We start from the raw sequence: 21,514 nt of genomic DNA on the forward strand, positions 1-21,514 counted from the left end.
TACTAGGGATGAGGGAGATACTTAGTTTGGGTTGGTTAATGGAAGGCTTCCAAATACACACATCCCAAAACAATATGTGAAACAAAGTGCAGCTATCCTGAAATATTTGCACATCTCAGAATCATATGTTGCACTTCCTCAACCAAACAATGTACACAAAAATGCATTATATTAAGGAAAAGTGTATATAAAGAAAGTATATGTCAGTGAAAACATACAAACTGTATTATATTAGGGCAGGGGTTCCCAAACTGTGGTCCATGGACCACCAGTAATCATGAGCTTCATTCAGGTGGTCCACAGTATGTCTGCATTAGATATATTGATTTTAATTGCATTTTTATTACTTCTTTTATTTCTCATATTGTATTTCTTTGTATTATAATTTGAATTCTATGGAATGCAACCTGTAAACAGTAAGATACAATATAATAAAAGAAGCAGAAAAAGAAATACAATTACAAAATACAAATTACAAAAACAAAAAAGAAATGCAATTAAAAATTGGATACCATCTAGCACAGCACATTACAATTGCTATAACAGGCAGACAAATAATTAACTGGACAGCCAAAAATCGATGGATATATTTCTCAAGGACTGGAAACCTCTCTTTGACTTTTTGCGGAAAGAATAAAGTGATGTTAATGAGATTTGATGATTAATTAAGATAACTACTGGAGGAAAGTGATTTTGTAATATATTAAGAGACAGGTTTGTTATATATTATAGACCTATAACTGATCTGCGACAAATCGGAAGTCAACATTTTATTTTATTGTATTAGTTATTAATTTGTTTTTGTTTTGTTTTGTTTTTTGAAACTTTGAATAAAAAATTAATGAGGAAAAAAAAAAAGTAACTCAAAGCCACAAGATGAAAGCAAAGTAACAATAAGGCAACACAGGTTTGATTTACATGTCAAACCCATGGTATCCAATTCTGGTTTGAAGGGAAAGTGCATACATCTGAATGGGCATATCAGGATTATAGCAAACTATGGTTTGTGCTCAGTAGGCATAGAGAGAAAATGTAGTAGAAAGAGGGAGCCTATGAACTTGACACTCTCATGTAACCAAACCATAGGCTGATGCATTTAGTAAAATGGAAATAAAAACCACCAGGTATCATAGAATCATAGAATGGTAGAGTTGGAAGGGGCCTATAAGGCAATCAAGTCCAATCGCCTGCTCAATGCAGGAATCCAAGTTAAACCATACCCGACAGATGGCTGTCCAGCTGCCTCTTGAATGCCTCCAGTGTTGGAGAGCTCACCACCTCCCTAGGTAATTGGTTCCATTGTCATACTGGTCTATTATTTATTTTACTATTTATTTATTAAATTTATATCCTACCCTTCCTCCCGGAAGTTAGGTTTTCCTGATGTTCATTCAAAATCTGGCTTCCTGTAACTTGAGCCTATTATTCTGTGTCCTGCACTCTGGGATGATCGAGAAGAGATCCTGGCCCTCCTCTGTGTGACAACCCCTCAATCTTCTCTTTTCAAGGCTAAACATGCCAAGTCCTTTCAATCTCTCCGCATAGGGCTTTATTTCCAGTCCCTTGATCATCCTTGTTGCCCTCCTCTGAACCTGTACCAGTGTGTCTGCATCCTTCTGAAAGTGTGGTGTCTAGAATTGGACACAGTACTCAAAGTGAGGCCTAGGCACTGCCAAATAGATGGGAACTAGTATTTCACATGACTTAGAAACTATATTTCTGTTAATGAAGCCTAAAATACCATTTGCCTTTTTTGAAGCCACATTGCACTGGCGGCTTATATTCAGCTTGTGATCAAGAACAACTCCAAGATCCTGTAATATTGTATGTAATATTGCTGAGCCAAGTATCCCCCATCTTATACCTGTTCATTTGGTTTCTTTTTCCTAGGTGTAGAAATTTGCACTTATCCCTGTTAAATTTCATTCTGTTGTTTTCAGCCCAATGCTCCAGCCTATTAAGATCACTTTGAATTTTGTTTCTGCCCTCCAGAGTATTAGCTATCCTTCCCAATTTTGTATCACCTTCAAATCGGATAAGCATTCCATTCACCTCCTCATCTAAGTCATTAATAAAAATGTTGAAAAGCGCTGGGCCCAGGATTTAGCACTGCGGTACCCTACTTGTTACCCCTCCATTTTGAGAAGTACTCTAGAATACGATTCCGTAGCCAACTGTGGATCCACCTGACAGTTGTTCCGTCCAGCCCACATATAGCTAGCTTGCTAATCAGCACATCATGGGGTACTTTGTCAAAAGCTTTGCTGAAGTCAAGATATATTATGTCCACAGCATTCCCACGGTCTACCAGTCAGGTTACCTGATCAAAAAATAAGATTAGTCTGGCAGGATTTGTTCTTGATAAATCCATGTTGGCTTCTAGTAATCACTGAATTGTTTTCAAGGTGCTTATAGAATGACCACTTTATAATCTGCTCTGGAATTTTCCCGGGGATTGATGTCAGACTGACTGGTCCGTAGCTCCCAGGTTCCTCCTTTTGACGATAGTGACATTAGCCCTCCTCCAGTTATCCAGCACTTCACCCATATTCCATGATTTCACAAATACAATAGACAGAGGTTCTGAGAGTTCTTCAGAAAAATTCCTTCGTTGTTCTAGGATGCAGTTCATCAGGCCCTGGAGATCTGAACTCGTTCAAAGTAATTAGGTATTCCTTAACCATATGTCTATAAATCTCAAACTGCAAGCCTGTCCTTTCAACTTGTACTTCACATTTGCCAGGAGGGTCACAATCCCTCTTTTGGGAGAAGACTGAGCCAAAGTAGGAATTGAGCACTTCTGCCTTTTCTTTCTCATCCATTCTCATTTTGCCATCCTCATTGAGTAGGTAACCAGTTTCTTTTTTCTGTCTTTTGCTATGCATGTACCTGAAGAAAGCTTTTTTGTTGCTTTTAGCATTCCTTGCTAACCTCATCTCATTCTCAGCTTTGGCATTCCTGACACCATCCCTCTAATTCTGTGCTACCCATCTGGACTCTTTGTGGCCTGGCCTTCCTTCCACTTCCTTTTTTGTTTTCAGGCCATCTCTTTGTGAAGCCACATTGGCTTCTTCTGCTATCTTCCTTGTTGGAACTGTTTGCAATTATGCCTTTAGAATTGCCTTTTTTAAAAACTCCCACCCATTTTGGACTCCTTTTCTCATTAGGGTTGCTTGCCATCAGACCTTAATTATCATTGTTTTGAGTTTATTAAAGTTGGCTTTCCTGAAGTCTAGGGTATGCGTATGGCTATACTCAGCTTTTGCTTCCTTCAAAATCAAGAACTTAAGTATAACATGGTGGCTTTTCTCCAGAGTTCCTGTAACTGCCATTTCATCCACTAAGTCATCTCTATTGGTTGGAATGAAGTCAAGGATGGATGATCCTCTAGTTCCTTCCTCCACTTTCTGTAAGAGGAACACAACTCAGGAATTACTTTAGAGGGGCCATGTTGGGCAGAATTTGTCTCCCAACAGATATGGGGATAACTGAAGTCCCCCCCTTACTACTACATCATGCCTCCTTGTAACTTTGGCAATTTGCTTTTCAAAAGTTTCATCCTTGTCTTCTCCTTGATCGGGTGGCTGGTGGTAGACTCCAACCACCATGTTCCTTTTAGTTTGTGCCCCATTTATTCTAATCCAGATGCTGTCAACTGAGTTACTAACCTCATCCTCCTGTATTTCTGTGCAAGGACATATATTTTTAACATGCAGTGCAACTTGCCTCCCTTTCTATTCCTTCTGTTCATTTTGAACAAGTTATATCCTTCAGTTGCTGTAGTTCAGTCAGAGGAATCATCCCACCAAGTTTCAGTTATCAATTCCTGTTTACCTTTCTGTACTAAGAGTTTAAGTTCATCCTGTTTCCCACACTCTGGGCATTAGTATACCAACAATGAAGACTATGTGATTTATGGTCTGGCTTCCTTCCTACATTTTTATTAAGACTATTATTGGGCCCCATTACAGCTGTTCTCTCAGTTCCTGTAACCATGCATTAGCCTTCATCAATGGTTACATCCAAGTTTACGTCTCCCTCCCCCTTAGGATTCAGTTTAAAGTCCTCCTGATGAAGTTCTCCATGCTGCAGCCAAACACATTCTTCCTAGTCATTGTGAGGTGCAACCTATCACTTGGCAACAGTCCATCTTTCAGGAAGAGTAGCCCGTGGCCCCAGAATCCAAATCTCTGGCTGCACCACTTTCGTAGCCAGTCATTCACCTAGAGAACTTTTCTTTCCCTTTCTACTCCTCTTCTAAGTACTGGAAGGATGGATGAGAAAACTATCTGGGTCTACAAGTCCTTGCATTTTCTTCTCACAGCTTCAAAGTTTGACATGATTTCCTTGTAGCTCCACTTGGCAGTATCATTTGTCCCCAACATGGATGAGAAGAAAGCAATACATGTCAGTGAGCTTAATAGGTGTAGGCAATGCTTTAGTCACATATCTAATCCATGCTCCAGGGAGACAGCATTACCTGGCAAGTCCATGGGTCCTCCCGGCATACTTGGGTTTCAATCCCACGCAGTAGGGAGTCTCCCACTACTGCTACTCTTCTCTTCTTGTTTTTGTAAGTTGTGGTTTCATTGCCTCTGCTTGACTGAGCCTCAGCCTCTCACTTGTTGTCCTGCAGGCTGTCCATCAGTCTCATCCTCAAGTACTTGAAAGTGGTTCCATAGTTGCATTGGTGCAGAGTATCTTCTAGCTCTTCTGCTTCTGCCACTCTTTACCACAGAGTTTTCTCCTTTTCATTGTTCCTCTCCACAACACTCACATCTTCTGCTTCAACTTGTTCATTCTTTCTTAAATTTATATCCCACCTTTCCTCCCAGAAGGAGCCTTTACTTCTCTTTGCTGTTGTTCTAGCATTCTGTCTAAGAACTCTCGTCTAAGAACTCTTCATCTTTTCTTATATCCTTGAGTGTGGCCACTTGCCACTCCAGGCCTCTCACTTTTTCTTCCAACAGCGCAACAGCTTGCACTTGTTGCACATGTATGCCCTGTTATTCTCAGGAAAGAAAACAAACCTTGCAGATTACCATCACTTGAATGTCCTTTCCGTCCCAAGTCACTATTACCTTCCGTTTCTATCTTCCCACTTGTATTAAAACGGCCTGTACTTTGTTCTGTCCTCCTTAACCGTTTACAGGAGAGAGGTAATAAAGAGAGGCAAGCTAGGATGCAAGTGTCCAGAAATTTAATAAGCTGGCTAGTGAGACTGAAAACCAGAGGAAAAGGGACCACAAAGATAATAACTTCTCAAAATGTTCTAGGTATAATATGTTGTGCTAGATGACTTGTGGCATTCCACCCAGTTCTGATCCTGGACCTTTCCTGCATTTTAATCAACTCTAAAATGTGACCTGTCCTAAACCTAATTGTTCTCAATTTCTCTATTTCATAAATCACAATGCAGTATGAGAATAATGCCAGCCAATATACAATCAAGAATCTGCAAAAATGCTGTGCTTTGCATAGGATTCACTTATAGGAATCCCTCTCAAGATTCAAGCTGCCACATCTATATCCATGTATCATTTCTATACCCCACCTTTCTTATTTATTAGATTTATATCCCACACTTCCTTCCAGTAGGAGCCCAAGGTGGCAAACAAAGGCACTAAATACACTCTAAAACCTAATAAAAACAGACTTTATAATATATTAAAACATCCTGAAAAACATATTAAACCAAACATGTTTAAAAACTTCTTTTTTAATAAAAGTTTTAAAAACATTTTTTTAAAAAAGCTTTAAAAAGTATTAAAAAGCAATTCCAACACAGACACAGACTGGGATAAGGTCTCTATTTAAAAGGTTTCCATAATGGAACTCAAAGAAGCATATATAGGACTCTGCAACAATCTCCTATCAAGGTACTAACCAGACCCCAGCCTGGTCAGCTTCATCATGTGCCTCCAGAACATGCACTGGGATCATGCCCCAGCCAGCACAGCCAATGCATAAAGGAAAAGGCTGCTATCTACCAAACTCCAAGCTTTGTGGCTGACTATAGGGTAGTGAAACTGGTGCCTTCCAGATTTTGTTGGATTACAACTCCCATTATTCCTGACCATTGGCTATGCTGGCTGAGGCTGACGAGAGTTAGCCAACAGGTGGAGGGTATTACACTGGCTAGCCCTGATGTTTCGACCTTGTATCTCAACACAATCTCGGCTTTCTTCTCACAAAAGTCTGGATCAGCAATCATGGCCACACTGTCTAGCGATGTTAACAAGATTCTTAAGATGCAATTCCCTTCGCATGGTATTTAAATATTACGTAAATGAATGCATAATTGCTTGTTTTTAAATATATTACCCCACACAGCCAAGAAGCTCACTGAGTGAGCCTGGGCCAGTCACTGCCTCTCAGCCTCAAAGGAAGGCAATGGTAAACCCCATCTGAATACCGCTTACCATGAAAACCCTATTCATAGGGTTGCCATAAGTCAGAATCGACTTGAAGGCAGTACATTTAACATTTACTGTCTTTAATAAATACTCAAAGCAACTTATAACCTAACAACATTTGTAGCAGCATTCATAAAACTGTAACATCCATAAAACAGTGAAGACTTCAAAGGATGCAAAGGATAATCTCTTTGTGAGCGATGTGATGTCACTCCATCTTCAAGGGAATGCTTCTCCTGATAAGAGACCTGTTCTGTTCAAAGTTTGGTGTTGACTGACTACTTTGTGGATGCATACTTCTTCTGAAAACATTGGCCAAGATCAGGAGGGCAATCTTTTTGCTCTCCACAATGGACAAGGTGCCTATCGATTCTCTATTAGTATGTCACCTTAATCTATTGCACATATTGTTTATGCAAAAGACAAAGTAAAAGGGTGAATGCTCTTTTTATGTTTCCTTTGATAAAGCTTGAAACAAGAAAGTCCCTAAATAAATCTCTTTGCCCCTAAATACTTCAGAACTGTCAAACTCCTTGCTTAATAGCTGGCATCTGCTGCAGTTGACATAACATTGGACAGAGACGTAGAAGGTGCAAAAGCTACCTGTATGCAGCAAAGAAGTGTGCACACACACATCAGCTGAATCTGACTGTTGTGGATAAGCAGGAACCACCTATATTTCTGGATACTTGTGAGGGGAGAATGGCAATTATAAACAGTAGGTCCTTAAGTGAAAACTGGCTGGTCTACGTCACAGGTATTATACAATCTTTCCATGAGTGATCTGAAAAATTAAATCTCAGGGAGTCACACAGAACATCCACAAAGTAGTCAGTCAACACCAAACTTTGAACAGAACAGGTCTCTTATCAGGAGAAGCATTCCCTTGAAGATGGAGTGACATCACATCGCTCACAAAGAGATTATCCTTTGCATCCTTTGAAGTCTTTCACCTTTGAAACATTTATATTTGGCTAATGAGAAGACAGCAATAGTATTATTATTAGTGTAGAGTAGCAAACTTTCTTGATCCATGAGGTTGGCCTCTGGTATATTCTTCCCAATGACTTATTTTATGCAAAAACAAGAATAAAAAAATCTCACTACTTCAGTTTGCGTGAAACTTTTTTTTTAAAGAGATCTTCAACTAATGTATAAATGGTATCTAATCCATACTTTTTTTAAAAATAAAAGAATTAGTTTTGGCTAGCTGTTGGAAATGTGATCCTGCAACTGATGATTACAATTTAACTTTCATATTTTAACTTTTTAAAAAACTTTTTTGCAACCCCAACATTCTTCTTCTCCTCTCCCCTGGTGCTCCCTACATGCTCCCAAAATCTGCTCCACAGCAGTCTGTGTTGTGCACGGACATTGTTAGATACAACCCTGTAAGTTAATGTTGCTATCAATATAGATATATTTAAAATATGTAATGAGGAGGGGTAGGTAAAGATTATATGTCTTTTATCTATGGTATTTTGGAGAGACAGTTCAGAAAGCAGGACTGAAGGACAATGCTTATCTTAGACCTCTAATTTTTGCTTAAACACATGCTGGATTCCTATTCCATTCCCTTTATCAAATTTAGCAGTGGATCTTTTGAGAAGAATTTACTATCAAGTCTATCCATGTTTCCCGGGCAATTGAGTATTCAGTTTAATTAATTACACTTCTAAATTTTTAGAAATGCTAATCAGATTCATTCTATCTGCAGTAAATTGAAATTTGGCAGAATAGGCTTTACTAGATAGCTAACAATTTCACAGGCTGTGAGCAGTCACCATGTCTATTTTACCATCAGCATTAACGCAAAAATATCTCTGCAGTCAGAAAACATACAAATTTAAACACATTATAAGTCCTAGAAAACAGTTTTTCTGTGGGCAAGAGAGAGAGACTGCACTTAACAGGATTATTACAGCACCCTCTAGCAGTCATTTCATGGAGTGCACTGAAAAAACACCAAGGATGACGAGCTACTGCAGTTTCCCTTCTAAAGCAGGTTGGTCAAAAATGATTAGCAAAAGGTTAGATTACAAATTGTTATTACTAGAAAGTTATCCCAGACAGAGTAAGCTTGTTTAGCACAGCAATCAGCTCAGCAGCTTATACATTGTTCTGTAACCAAGGAGAGAGACAGATGAAAAATAATTAAAACTAAGTATCTGAAAGTGAAACTGATATTACACCCATGTGATTCCCACCCTATTTCTAAGAATTAAATTTTAGATATCTCTATATATGGTTTACTTCAACAAGGACAGAATCATATTGAATCAGCATGCAGTTAATTCTTGTTTGTCAAAATGAATCAGTTTCATACACGAAAGGTACAGACTGTATAGTCTGCCTTAAAAAATGGAAGTCAGCTACAGCAGACAAAAAAACAGAGGAAATTATCTACCAATGTTTATGTAAAAGGGACAGAGGAGGCAGACAGTAATTATTTCCAATGCAACTCACATAAATCCAGGTACAAACTCTGCCCCACCTCACACATCATCTGGGTTACACATTTTAGGTTTTGGTGTCAAAGACTTTGCCATTGCTGCCCTGGGCTCCTGCCAGGAGGAAGGGCAGGATATAAATCAAATAATAAATAAATAAATAAATAAATAAATAAAAGCTCCGTTCAGACATCATGGTAAGCAATAAACCATGGCTTAGCATCCCAATTTGCTCCACTCTGTCTGGAGTTGAGAGAAACAAACCACAGAGCTTGGATTAGCGTTATATGCAAAGCAGTGCTTATGGCTTATTTCTCCCATAAAAAACCCAAGTGCTAAGGCCGGAATAAAACCATGGCTTCTGCTCATGGTTTATTTGGGGGGGAAACAAACCACATCTGCTGGTTAGCATGCAACACTAAGCCAAGCTGTATATTCTTTCTCCTACCTACAGACAGTGTGGAACAAAGTAGGAAGACTGAGCAGCATACACTTGCACACCACTCCTCATTCATGCTAAGCCATGGTTTATTGCTTACTGTGACATGCAAACCAGCTCAATGAGGACTTCAAAAACAAACATGCACCACCTCTTTATATTTAAAAACTAACTATAAACTATTTCCAGCTTTATGCTCCCAATACAGCTTACAAGAGGGATGAGGATCCTGAGGCCCTGCAGATGTTACTGGACCACAACTCCCATCAGACCTAGTCAATATGGCCAATGGCCAGGAATGATGGGAAGTAAAATATGGAGGGCAACAGATTCCCCATCCTCAGCTTTCAACAAACAAAACAATGTAAGTCTCTGTATTACTAAAAATGTGTAAAATCCACAAACAGCAAGAGTGGCAGACCATCAAAACAAAGAAACTACAGTATCAAAAGCACATTAGGATAACAGTCATGACAATGGCCTGTTTCGCACGTACACTAAGCCATGGTTTAGTGCGGGCATGGGGAACCTCTAGCCCATGGGGCCAAATTAAGCCCAGCACAAGTCTTAATTTGGCCTCCAAGGCTGGTTTCCACGCCATGCCTATCTGCCCCATACCTGTCATATATGATGGTGGGTGTGGGACAGGTAAAGACATGCAACGGAACTGTGAGCCTTAAATTGCACTTCCAGTCATTCCTAGGAAAGTGGGACTTGGGAACTCTTGAATGTAGCTAATCTCTGCTAAAAGTGGGGTTTGCAGTCAGTTAATCAGCACTGACAGCAAGCCCCTTTCCACAAGGATCTTACTATGCAGCCCAAGTTGAAATCCTTTGACGATGGGTCACTTGACATCATTGTGATGTCAGGTGAGTGACAGATGGGCAGCCCCTCCCACTCCTCCAAGTGTGGCAGCTGAACAATGATGAACCTGAACAAGTCCAAGCTAAATGTAAGGCTTCTATGTTCCTCTCCTGTTGTATAGCCAGGAGGATCTCTTGTCAAGTTTAGTCTTGCAATTAAATAGTCTCAGAATAATATTACATATGAACCAGGGATTCTTACTTAAAAACAAAACTCTGGCTAGTTTAATATACTGGTTTCATAACCTATATGGTTCGAAGTTGGCTTTTTATGCAACTGAAGGTGTCCCTTCCACTAGTGCTTTTTCTTTCCCAAGTTGAATCCTCCCCAACACAAGTACCAACGCCATTTCCATTGGTGTCATACATGTGCTGAAGGTTGTTCTACAAGACATTTTACTGGGCCTTTTACATCTGTAGCACATCAAAGTATCTGTACCAAGCTGCAACTCTTGCATGTTTCTTCCCTCTCCTTAACATCCTCAAATGCTTCTTGAATAGTACTAGCAGAAGCTTGTTGTGAATGCTCAAACCTATTATCAATTATTTTTTACCATTAGGTGTTAGCTGAAAATGAAGCTGAATGAAATTGAAGCTGTTGAATCTATTCAAATGCTACACCACCAGTCATAAAACCTTCTTGGAAACCAATTGCAGCATATCAGCTCTAGGCATAGAGTGTTATCCAGGAACAAAAACAGGGTGGCTATGATTCTTTAATTTGAACAGTGTCCAAGTGCTTAACTGCTTAAATTCTATTATTTTAATATTTTCTAGATTTTGTGCCTCACATATCTCAAAACAATAATTCCTTGCAACCGTTTACTTACTTGTTGCCATGACACCTGGAGGACAGGCTGGTATCCCATGATCCACTGCCCATCTGAAAGCTCCTTCACCAACTAAAAAACTAGCAACAGGGAAGGCAAAGACAGACTTTAAACAAAAGGCATTGATTTGGAACAAATATGTTAGCTGCAGTTTAATTGTAAGGTTTTATGAAAAGAAGTAATCAGTCAGTGGCAACTATATAAGTTTCTAGCATTTTAATGCTGTAATCATGTCAAAACAATATGTCAGAATACTACACAAGCATAATGTAATATACAGGTTCAGGTTAAGGGAATAAGCCAACACTTGAAAACATATGCAGTACAAGCCATGTATGTTTACTCAGAACTATGCCCCCTCTAAGTTGACTGGGACACTCTCTAATATGTCCTTCCCCAGCCTGGTGCCCTCCAGATGTTGCTGATTTTCAACATGAGCCCCAACCAGTATGAGCAGGGGTCAGGAATGATGGGAGTTGTAGTCCAACAACATCTGGAGAACATTAGGTTGAGGAAAGCTACTCTAATGGTTTGGATTATAGCGTAAGCCACACCTTTCATCAAGTTAAGAGACTCTGGCCTTTTCTTTTTTTTTAGAATACTTAAACCAAGACATAACCTAGAGATTAACAGTAAAGAATAACTTAAGAATTATTATGAGACCTTCTACTGTACAACAGGTATAACATGGCCCTAAGTAATGGGTTGAACATGTCTAAACTCTGAGATAGTTGGGGAAGGCCCACCTCCCAGTCTCACCACCCTCACAGGCACATCTGTTGGGAACATGGGAGAGGACCTTCTTGGTGGCTGCCCCCAGGCTCTGGAACCACTTTGGCGGTTGAAGACTTTTCTGTTCTGACAGGCTTTTGGGAACTGACTGCAAGGGCTTTTGATAGGATGCTGTTTTACTGATTTTTGTTTTTTCCATTGCTATGTTTTAAATGATTTAAATTTTATAGATAGCTTAATTATATTTTAATGATAACCTGTATGTTTTACTTATATGTTTTAACTGTATTTATTTTAATTTTTGTAAGCTGCCTTGAGTCCCAGGAGAGATATAAATGAATAAAGTGTTAGGAGGGGAGGAACAATATCAGCTCCCAGGATGGAAGGCTCCAGAAAGGAGACTAATGGGTCCTGGATATTGGATAAGTCCCCCCCCCCGCCTCTCCACCAACATGCCCTCGGAATGTCCCTTTTTGCAGGCCACCCTGAAGGCTGGGCTTCTCCAGTGGACCTCCAGCTGAGCCAGCTGGGTTCTAGCTTAACCATGGCTGAGCCAAGATGAGGGACTTGTGCGGCATAGCCCGGCCCAGGAAATCCACCATATCTAGCTCCCCTCAGCTCAACATAAACAGCAGTTGGATTGCACCCTTAAACAAATAAATTTAACACACACATTAACCTAAGTGCGCAACAGCTGGTATAGCACAGTGGGGAGGAGAGCCTGGCTGGGAGTCCAGAGTCTGTGAGTTCAAATCCCCACTCATGTCTCCTGGGTGTCAAGGGCCAGCTAAAGATCACCCCCACAGGGAATGGCTCAGGGTTTGCGTGCCCTGCAACTTGTGCAGCCGTGGGCAACTGCATAGTCCCAAGGAGCTCAGTTGCCCCCCAGCCGGCAGTTATGGACAAGGAAGGGGCTGGCTTGTGCAGCTGTGGCAAGCTGAGCAGGCCCTAGCCAGCTGGGGAGGACTAGCCTCAGAGGGAGGCAATGGTAAACCCCCTCTGAATACCGCTTACCATGAAAACCCTATTCATAGGGTAGCCATAAGTCAGGATCGACTTGAAGGCTGTCCATTTCCATTTTCAACCTAAGTGCAGCTACGTGAAAAAGCAGTCTTGGAAGTACACGACCACAGCCTGCATATGTCTTTTTTAAATATATATTTATTGATTTTACTGAATATGCAAGAACTCATTACTGAAATCACAATGAAACAAACACATATATTTGTTGTAAACTGCCCAGAGAGCTTCAGCTATGGGGTGGTATACAAATGCAATAAATAAATAAATAAATAAAAATATCCTTAAAGCACAATTTGTCTATGTCCATAATGGCAATTGTCCATTTATTTCTATTTTGTTTTTCCATGTAGTACTTATTTATTAACTTTAAAAGGCCCAAGGTATAATGAAAGCCCTAAGAATACATATAACACAGGCGGTCAAAATTTCTGTTTGCAGTAGCTGCCTTCCGCTTGAAGGCAGTCCATTTCCATTTTCCAATTGACTGCTTAAACCCATGCTCCTGCCGGCTCTTTTTGTGTTGCTCTGTTCTTGTTCTGCCTCTTCCCCCCAAGGCCACATAGTTCTTAAGCAACCTGCTGGCAGTAGTTAGGGGAGGAAGTGGCAACCTCAGTTGGAACTACCAAGAAATGGATCATACAGGATAAAAGATAAATGAATTTGGTGAGGAACTTGACCAAACTTTTCTTTAAAATCCAAGAAAACTATGCCTACACGGTGCCTTGGAACTAGTGAAGAATTCCATCAGGTTGATAAAGCACAGCCCATTTAAAGTCTTCTACTTACTTACATAATAAATATGGAACATATTTGTAGGTATGTGATATATCCTTTGAGTTAATACATTTGAACAGGATGTTCAGAACGTAATTTGGCAAATATAGTGTCCTTATTTTTCCACATTTGAAAATTATTACAACTGTAAAGAACAGGCATAATTATAGTTTATCTTCAACTCTATACAAACATTAAATCAACTTGGAAATATTTTTTCTCAAGAAAAATGAGAGCATATGCTGAAAGTTTAAAAATCTGGAAGGAAAAGCAGAGCACAAGTGTAAGATTTCTGAACAATGAACTATGTTTAGCTTTGAGGTCTGATTTATTGGGTTTTTTAATATTTCAAACCCCAAACATCAGAAATAAAAGCTTAGTAGTGTAAATATCTATATAAACAATGACAAAGAAGTTCAAACTCAGCATCTTTGCCTTTTATCGTTAATATTCCATTGTATTTACAGCTGTAGTAAGTACACAAGATGTTCCAAGATCAACCAACAAAGTCAGTCCTCATGTGCACTAAAAAGCTTCAGCATCTTTTAAATAAGAATAACTTTCAAATATTGCATGCATTACAGCCCCAAAAGAGAAACAAACAGAGTAAAGTAATTACCAAGGTGGAATTCTGCCAGCAGAGAGTTTTCCTTTCTGCCCTTCACACAACAATCTATTTGCCACAGAAACAGGATTTTTGATTCCTAGGAAGAGGGGGGGGAGTCATTTAAGCAAACAGCCAGACTACTACAGACAGTTTTGACTAGCTTGGATTTAAACTAGTTAATTTAACAAGGTATTCAGTTCTTCAATTTTTTTGGTTTCAACATTTTGGTAAAATATCTCCACTAAAGGACTGCTATACAATACCTAAGAAGTCAATAAAGAGTAAGTAGCCACTTTTCCCTCCCTCCCTCCTGCTCAAACATACCCTCATTCAAAGGGATGAGGTGAATTTTCAAAGTGCAGGCTCCTTCATTAAAAGGTAGAGTGGAGAATAGCAAAGCGAAGGAAGATTAAAAATGCACCTTTCCTAAATAAGGTCTGCAGTCCTACAAAGATTAAGTCCCACTCCCAGGATTGCACTGTAACAGACAATGCTGGATTTAATGTATCCTGGCCATACGTTATTTAGCACATCGCAAAGCCTGACAAAGCTATTCATGTTTGTTTTCAAAGTCATAAAAATAAGTGTTATATGTTACAATATCAGTGTGACACAGAAGGTAACAGTACTGACTCTGGACAAGGGAAATCTTATTGATCAGTTCATGAGACAACTCATAAGAATGCTTAAGATAGCGCTATACCCCAGCAACACATTTTTCAGTCCATGCTTATTGAGACAGTGTCCAACAAGCAGGGGGAACATTTATGTTATTTTAGTCTTTGGCTTTGCAATTAACATCTCAAAAATAAGCCATAGTATGGTAACCAAAACCCAGAAGATAACAAATTAATTCAAAATAGAACAGAGTCTAGAAAGATGGAAGCAAAAACCTCAAAATAATATCACAGAAGGGGTGAAAACAATAAATGGCTAATAGCAGTCAAAATATTATTTTGCACGATAATGGCGTGCTTGCTCTTTGCCCCGTGCAAGCATATCTATGCAACAGGAACTGAAGTATCAATGCGCATCATTTTTAAAGCCTTTCAGTGTGATGCAACACAATATTAATAATCTGTAACTACTCACATGTATTTTTGAATGTAAATGTTCCATCTTTTAGAGCTTGATCTACATACCACTGAGCGCGCCAACTGCTCCAAAAGTTAGCGACTTTCCATCCATAATACTGGCATCACATTCTATTTCACCCAAAAGGTTTAGATTAGACCCCATTCCTGCATTTGTAAAGGGTGAATCCTATAAAGAAATTGAAATAAAAAATGTATAAAGGCAAAGCCATCCATAATTACACCTAGCATAGCATAGCATAAGTGTTAAATGATGATGACTGAGACCAATTGGTAGCCCAACATGTGCTGCTCAGCCCATCAGCTGCAATTCAAGTTTCCTTACAGGAAAGAAGCCGTGTAGGGGGCCAGGGTGAATAGGAAAATGCAAAAGGCACAGAGGATGATTGGCAGTGTAAATGAGTAATATGAAAGTGGGGGAGACCTCTTCTGGGCAAAAGTACGGTAAATGTAACCTAAATAAATATGGGGAACAAAATATGCAAGTGCCTGTGAAGAGAGACAAAGAAATATGCATACAATTTACTACAGACAGAAATAACCGGATCACTGAAGCCAAAAAAAGATGACAACCGTTTATCAGTATAGCAACAATGACCCTTACGCTGCTTCATTTGGATTCTTATAAATGCACATAAGCTTTACATATATAAATAAAAAAGTAACATGCATATACACAACGTAAATATATATTTGATGCTGCGTAGCATGGGAAAGGCGGTTCCAAAGTGAACTGGCTAGATTAAGTTGTGCAACCAGAAACTAAATATGTGGCTAGAATAATAGAAATTAGCCACATCAGTCCATATTGCTCAAGATCCTAACTGTCACATGTGGTGTTCCATGTTCAGTTGGGGGCTTTTCAGCAGCAGGTAGTTGGCACCCTATGAAATACAAAGAGCTGCCCACCATAAGGAAATATTGTCCCTCCCCTCCTAACGCACGAGAAGTGCTTTCCACTACCACAGAGGGAGGCTTTGAACTCTCCCATTTAATCCAGCTGTGCAATTAATTTTGATGTTTTTACTGTATCAACCAGGGAAGAGCAAAGAAGTGTGTGAGAGAGGGGAAGTGTCTGGAAAGCAGACACGCCTCAGACCTGTACTATATGAAGGCCATTTCTTAGTGTACTGAACTAACTTGAATCTCCATTTAAGTATTCAGAAGTAACTATTCCCACATTTTCAGGTTTCTCTTTCTAAGCCACCAAGGTTAGACTGCAAGTTAAAAATCACAGGATTCTTCAAGAACTGATTCTGTGTTAGTGACTACATTCCATTGCAAGGCTGAGCCATTTCTTGACCTTAACACATACCTTCAATCAAAGGTATATTTTACACCATCTTCCTTGACAGCAATTCTCCTGAGCTAGTATTTACAATTATGAATATTTTACATCAAGGAAGAGAGATCTGACTGCCAGCTATGAATTGCCAAGAAGAATCTAAATAAAGAGCCAGTAAAGTGCACAGCTGAATGTAAGACTGCGTGAAATATTTGGGGACTTACAAGCCGGATGCTCTTTATTAAAGTCATGTACTTAATACCCCTAAAATAAAGGAATAAAGTGGTTTCTTCCAACTCTACACATTCACTACCCTAGTATCTTTCTTAGTTAGCTATTTTAGTGTCACATGTACACATCTTATAAAGGCAGTGTGGCTTGAGAAGTCTGTCAAACCACTCATATGGAAGAAATTCTCTGGTTTCCCCAGTAATACAAAGCTTCTTTGAAGTGTGGAAATAAAGGAGTATTCACCACCATAACCCTTGTGTGGACGAGCAGAAACTGAATAATCCACAGCTATGATTCAAGTACTTGGGCTAGATCCAGAGCAAGTTAGTTTAACTCTTCCTATTTAAATCAGTTGGACTTCACTTAGTGACGCCTAACTTTTTTCACAGATTTCTGTGGGACGGACTAATAGAACAAGCTTGCTGGTATTCCTTTTAGTACACAAGAGATTGATAATAAACTGAATTAGACAGAATAAGCAGCTTTAGGATGTTAATTATCTGGACTACAAACATTCAGTTGTACAAGAGAACTGCTAAAGCCTTGAAATCAAGGCTATTTTAAAGAAGTGGCCATCAATCTGCCATTTCTTTTCCTTCTCATACACAGGAATTAACATTTAAGGACATGAGTGACTTTATATTATTATAATAATTATTAAATTTATTACCTGCCCTTCACCAGCAGGTCCCAGGGTGGATTACAACAGCTTAAAATTCAATGTTAAAAACAATTAAAACAGATTACAATCACAAGAATACGGTGGGTCCTGAAAGCATACGCCTCAAGTGTCAAAGGCCAGAACAAAGAGGTATGTCTTTACCATTCACCAAAAACCATACCGTGAAGACGCCAGATGCACTGCTGTGGGGAGGGAAACCTACAACTTAGGGGCTGCCACAAAGACTGCCCTCTCCCAGGCCACCACTCTCAAAGCTTCCGAGCGTGGGAGAACGACCAAGAAGGCCCCCTGTGCTCTTCTTAACACCTGAGTGGGTCCGTAGGGAAAGAGATGGTCTCTCGTATATTTGGAGCTTATCTTGTTTAGGGCTTTAAACACTAGCATGAGCCCCTGGAATTGGGCCCAGAAACAAACTAGAAACCAATGCAACTGTTTTAGAATTAGCGTTATATGACTTATAATAGCAACCCTTGCCAGTGATCTGGCCGTTGCATTTTGGCCCAGTTGAAGTTTCCCAGTTGTCTTCAAGGGCAACCCCACGTAGAGTGCATTGCGATAATCCAATTTGGAATTTACCAAAGCATGGACTACTGTGACCAAGTCATCTCTGACCAGAAGGAGTCAACCACATCTCCCAATTCAGATGGAACAGAGAGACAGAGCTGGGTGTCATCCACATATTGGTGACACTTCACTCTAATATTCGTGATGACGCTCCCAGCAGCTTCATATAGATGTTAGATAGCATGGGGGACAAGAAGGAACCCTGCGGGACAGCACAAGAAAGTTCTCATGGTGTCAAACACTGCCTCCCGTAACTACTTTCTGGAAACATCCCTGGAGATAGGAGCAGAACCAATTCCCACCTCCCTGAGCTCTTTTTAAAGTCTTTTTTTAGCATTTCTTAAGCAGTTGCAAAGACACATACACACCAACAAAATCCAAAAATGATATCACCACAGGCTGTTCTGGTGAATGATCAAGACCAATCCATTACAATGAGAGAATAAAGATAAAAGAACATCTATCCAAAGCATTTGTCAACCAAGTCTGCATACCTAAAGTCAAAATGTAAAACACTGAGTGAATGAAAATTATGTTACCATTGACTTATTCCCATAGCAACTGGAGTTCGTAATTCTAATTATAGTGTCAAAATAATTTTCTCATTGAGGGTACTCACAATTTCACTTCAACATTTTACTTCCAAGATGCAAATATATTGGCAGTTTCACAAGCACACAGTATTTTCTAACTACGCTCAGTCACTGCTGAAACACCTCAAGAAGCTCCTGAATTCTGATGTTCCAGCACAGTTTTATATTGGTTACAATGCTCTGCTTTCAGTAGCTGCATTTGCATACCATTGTAAACCATAATTGTTTACAATGAGCACGGAGATTGCCTTCCCTAGTGCAAGTGGGAGCAAAAAACTATGATTCCTACTTTAGCGTTCTGTCTGAAATGGAGATGATGGTTTTTTTGCTTCAAGCAAACCATAACATGTAGCCAAGGTTTCTTCTTGGCTTCACCCTGTGGTTTGTTTGAAGGAACCCAAAACCACAATCCCTGGTTCAGACAGATTGCTAAGCCACAAATTGTATTTTGCTGCTTGCACTAGGGAAGGAGCAAGTGGGAGCAATCTCCACTTTCACAGAACCATTAACTACGGCTTACAATGATGTGGAAACTGAGCCAGTATGTGCTGAATAACTTTTCAGTGATCATGGATATAGTTTGATTAACAATGGCTTGCTCATACATGGGGCAAATATTTATGATGCAAGTGAGGCTGCCTGCAAGCCAACCATTACAGAATTATAGTTGTGTATGAGGAGGATTTTGATCGCCACTCCCTGTAAGCAGGGGAGTCACATAAACAATAGTGAAGAGAACTCCTATAGCACATTGCATGTTGCCAAGGATACCGATATCGCAGGAATGCACGGGGAGGGTGACTGGTACAGGGGGCAGAGCATCCCTGTAGCACAGAATAATTGGATGAGACTGTTACTATGGCCATGAAAAATGTAGAGGTATATATATGTCTGTATCTAACCACCATTTTAGTTATGTACTTTGCTCCAGTGTAGCTCTTTGCTGAATAAATAACCTTAAACCAGGCTTTGGCTTCGTTCTTAAGTCTCCTCAAAAAAGAACCTAGTTGTAAATTCCACGACATTTACTGGTGTCAGTAGTGGGATGTGAGGGTCTCCTGTCTGGGTCACCCCGAAGAGGGGAGGTTGGAGTGGCAGACTGCGTGCACCCCAAGAGGTAAGAGGACCTAATTTTGATCAAACCCTCCTTAGCTCCCACCTCCAACCCTGGGACTTCTAGTAAGAACTTCCCACAGTTTCTTGAAGCCCATGAATTAAGGTCCCTCCCTGGTCCCTGGTACAACGAAGGGTAAGTGGTCCAATTGTCACTGTTTTGAGTGTTAGGATTGGTTTGGCGGATGTCCTAATGAGCCACGACTGAAACTAATACTGTTCCAAATTTTTCTCTCTCTCTGTTGGGAAAGCCCAGCTTTCCAAACTGTTCTTTTCCACTGCTTGATCGGTTTCAGCTCTGGACAAAACACTGGTGTGTGTGTGTCTTGTCCCAATGAAAGAACCCCTTTGGGGTACATGTGCCAAAACTACAGAACCCGTGTGGGTCCAAAAACTGGTCAAAAGCTGGTGAAGCTGGCCCATTGGTGGAATGGGTACACCTTTGACCAGTCAGAGCTCCAGTTTCTGGAAAAAGGCACTATCGACATCTACAAGCTCACCTATTTATGGGGAATTCTGGAAACCACAAAGCCTAGGCAGATAGATTTCTGGTTCTTGTGGGAAGAAGAGGCAGAGCGCAGGAAACAGAAATCTATAGTTGCGAGTCTTCAAGACTCTAACAAAAAGTTAAAGCACAACTGGAGGAAAAGAAAAAGGAAATGAAGAAAGAAAAACAGAAAAACGCATGCCAACGCTCCTTGCAGTCTTTGTACCCAAGCTTGCCAGCTGCCGCCCACTTGCCACCATATTAGGAAGAACCGGAGGACATTTTGGACACAAAGGCCCCAACGCCAGAGCAGGCTCAGCCTCAAGCTCAAGCAACTGCCATTTTACAGCCAGAGCAGGCACTGCCCTCCTCAGCACGAGCTGGCGCCATTTTAAGCTCTGAAACGCCTAAACGCTCTGTAGAGAAACCGATGCCAATGTTAGAAACGCCCCTCCATTCGAGTTAGCTAACGAAATATGGCCATTGTCTTCTTAAGAATTAACTCATAAGGAACAGTTTTCCCAATTGTCGATGCAAAAGTTACAAAAAGGGCTTGTGCCAGAATTAAGTGCAAAGTTTGAAATTGTAGCTACTTCCACCGATTTCCACAAATTAAGTTGAAAAAAGACAGCGACAAAGGAGTTGCCTCTATCCATTTTAATCCAGAAAACTTCCCTGGGTTTTCCCCCCAAATTCAGCCGGCCAGCATGTATCTGCTTCGTCAATATCCTCCATCAATTGCGGGTGGGCAAACCACTTTTGTACATATCCCTTGGACAACCACAGACCTCCTTATGAACTGGTCCAATACCTCCCCAAAATTCCGAGAGGCTCCCAATGAGTTTAAAGAAAAACTCGAACAAATTATTAACATTTATAATCCAACTTGGGCTGATATGAATCAGCTGTTCTCCGGACTCCTGTCCCCAGAACAGAAGGCAGCCTTAGTAGCCCAAACGGGAGTAGGAGAGGGCAATGAGGCACTTGCATGGCCATCCGATTCCATGCAAGCAGAGAGGACACATTTAACCAACTTGCGCACCCGACTAGTTAATGCATGCCTGGAAGTACAGCCAACAAAATTAGATTGGACTCAGGTAAAACTCTGCAAACAGGGACAGAAAGAGAATCCTGGAGATTACTACACCCGCCTGTGTATGATCCTTTGGTGCCACAGGAGGTCAATACAACAAATGCAGACTTGAATGGCTTAGTGGTCGGTACCTTTGTAAATGGGCTCCAATCCGCTGTGCGCAAACATCTTGAGATTGTTATGTTGGAATGGGATTGGGATGCCCGCAACGGCAGTAGTTAATGCCACTACCCACATT

The 21,514-nt window shown here is 40.3% G+C and overlaps 1 protein-coding gene across 9 annotated transcripts in view; it reads right to left on the minus strand.

Annotated features, from left to right (window-relative positions):
- Nucleotides 1–21,514, minus strand: part of TASP1 (taspase 1) — a 126,283-nt gene that overhangs the window by 59,873 nt on the left and 44,896 nt on the right. For all 9 annotated transcript variants that reach the window (XM_061622577.1, XM_061622571.1, XM_061622575.1 and 6 more), the window contains 3 exons: nucleotides 15,277–15,397; nucleotides 14,147–14,231; nucleotides 10,999–11,078 (listed from right to left, as the gene is read on the minus strand). In XM_061622577.1, coding sequence (XP_061478561.1) covers nucleotides 10,999–11,078; nucleotides 14,147–14,231; nucleotides 15,277–15,397 — 286 coding nt within the window. The remainder of the gene's footprint in view (nucleotides 1–10,998; nucleotides 11,079–14,146; nucleotides 14,232–15,276; nucleotides 15,398–21,514) is intronic.

This window comes from Rhineura floridana, chromosome 4 (genome assembly GCF_030035675.1).
Source record: "Rhineura floridana isolate rRhiFlo1 chromosome 4, rRhiFlo1.hap2, whole genome shotgun sequence".
NCBI classification, from domain to species: Eukaryota; Metazoa; Chordata; class Lepidosauria; order Squamata; family Rhineuridae; genus Rhineura; species Rhineura floridana.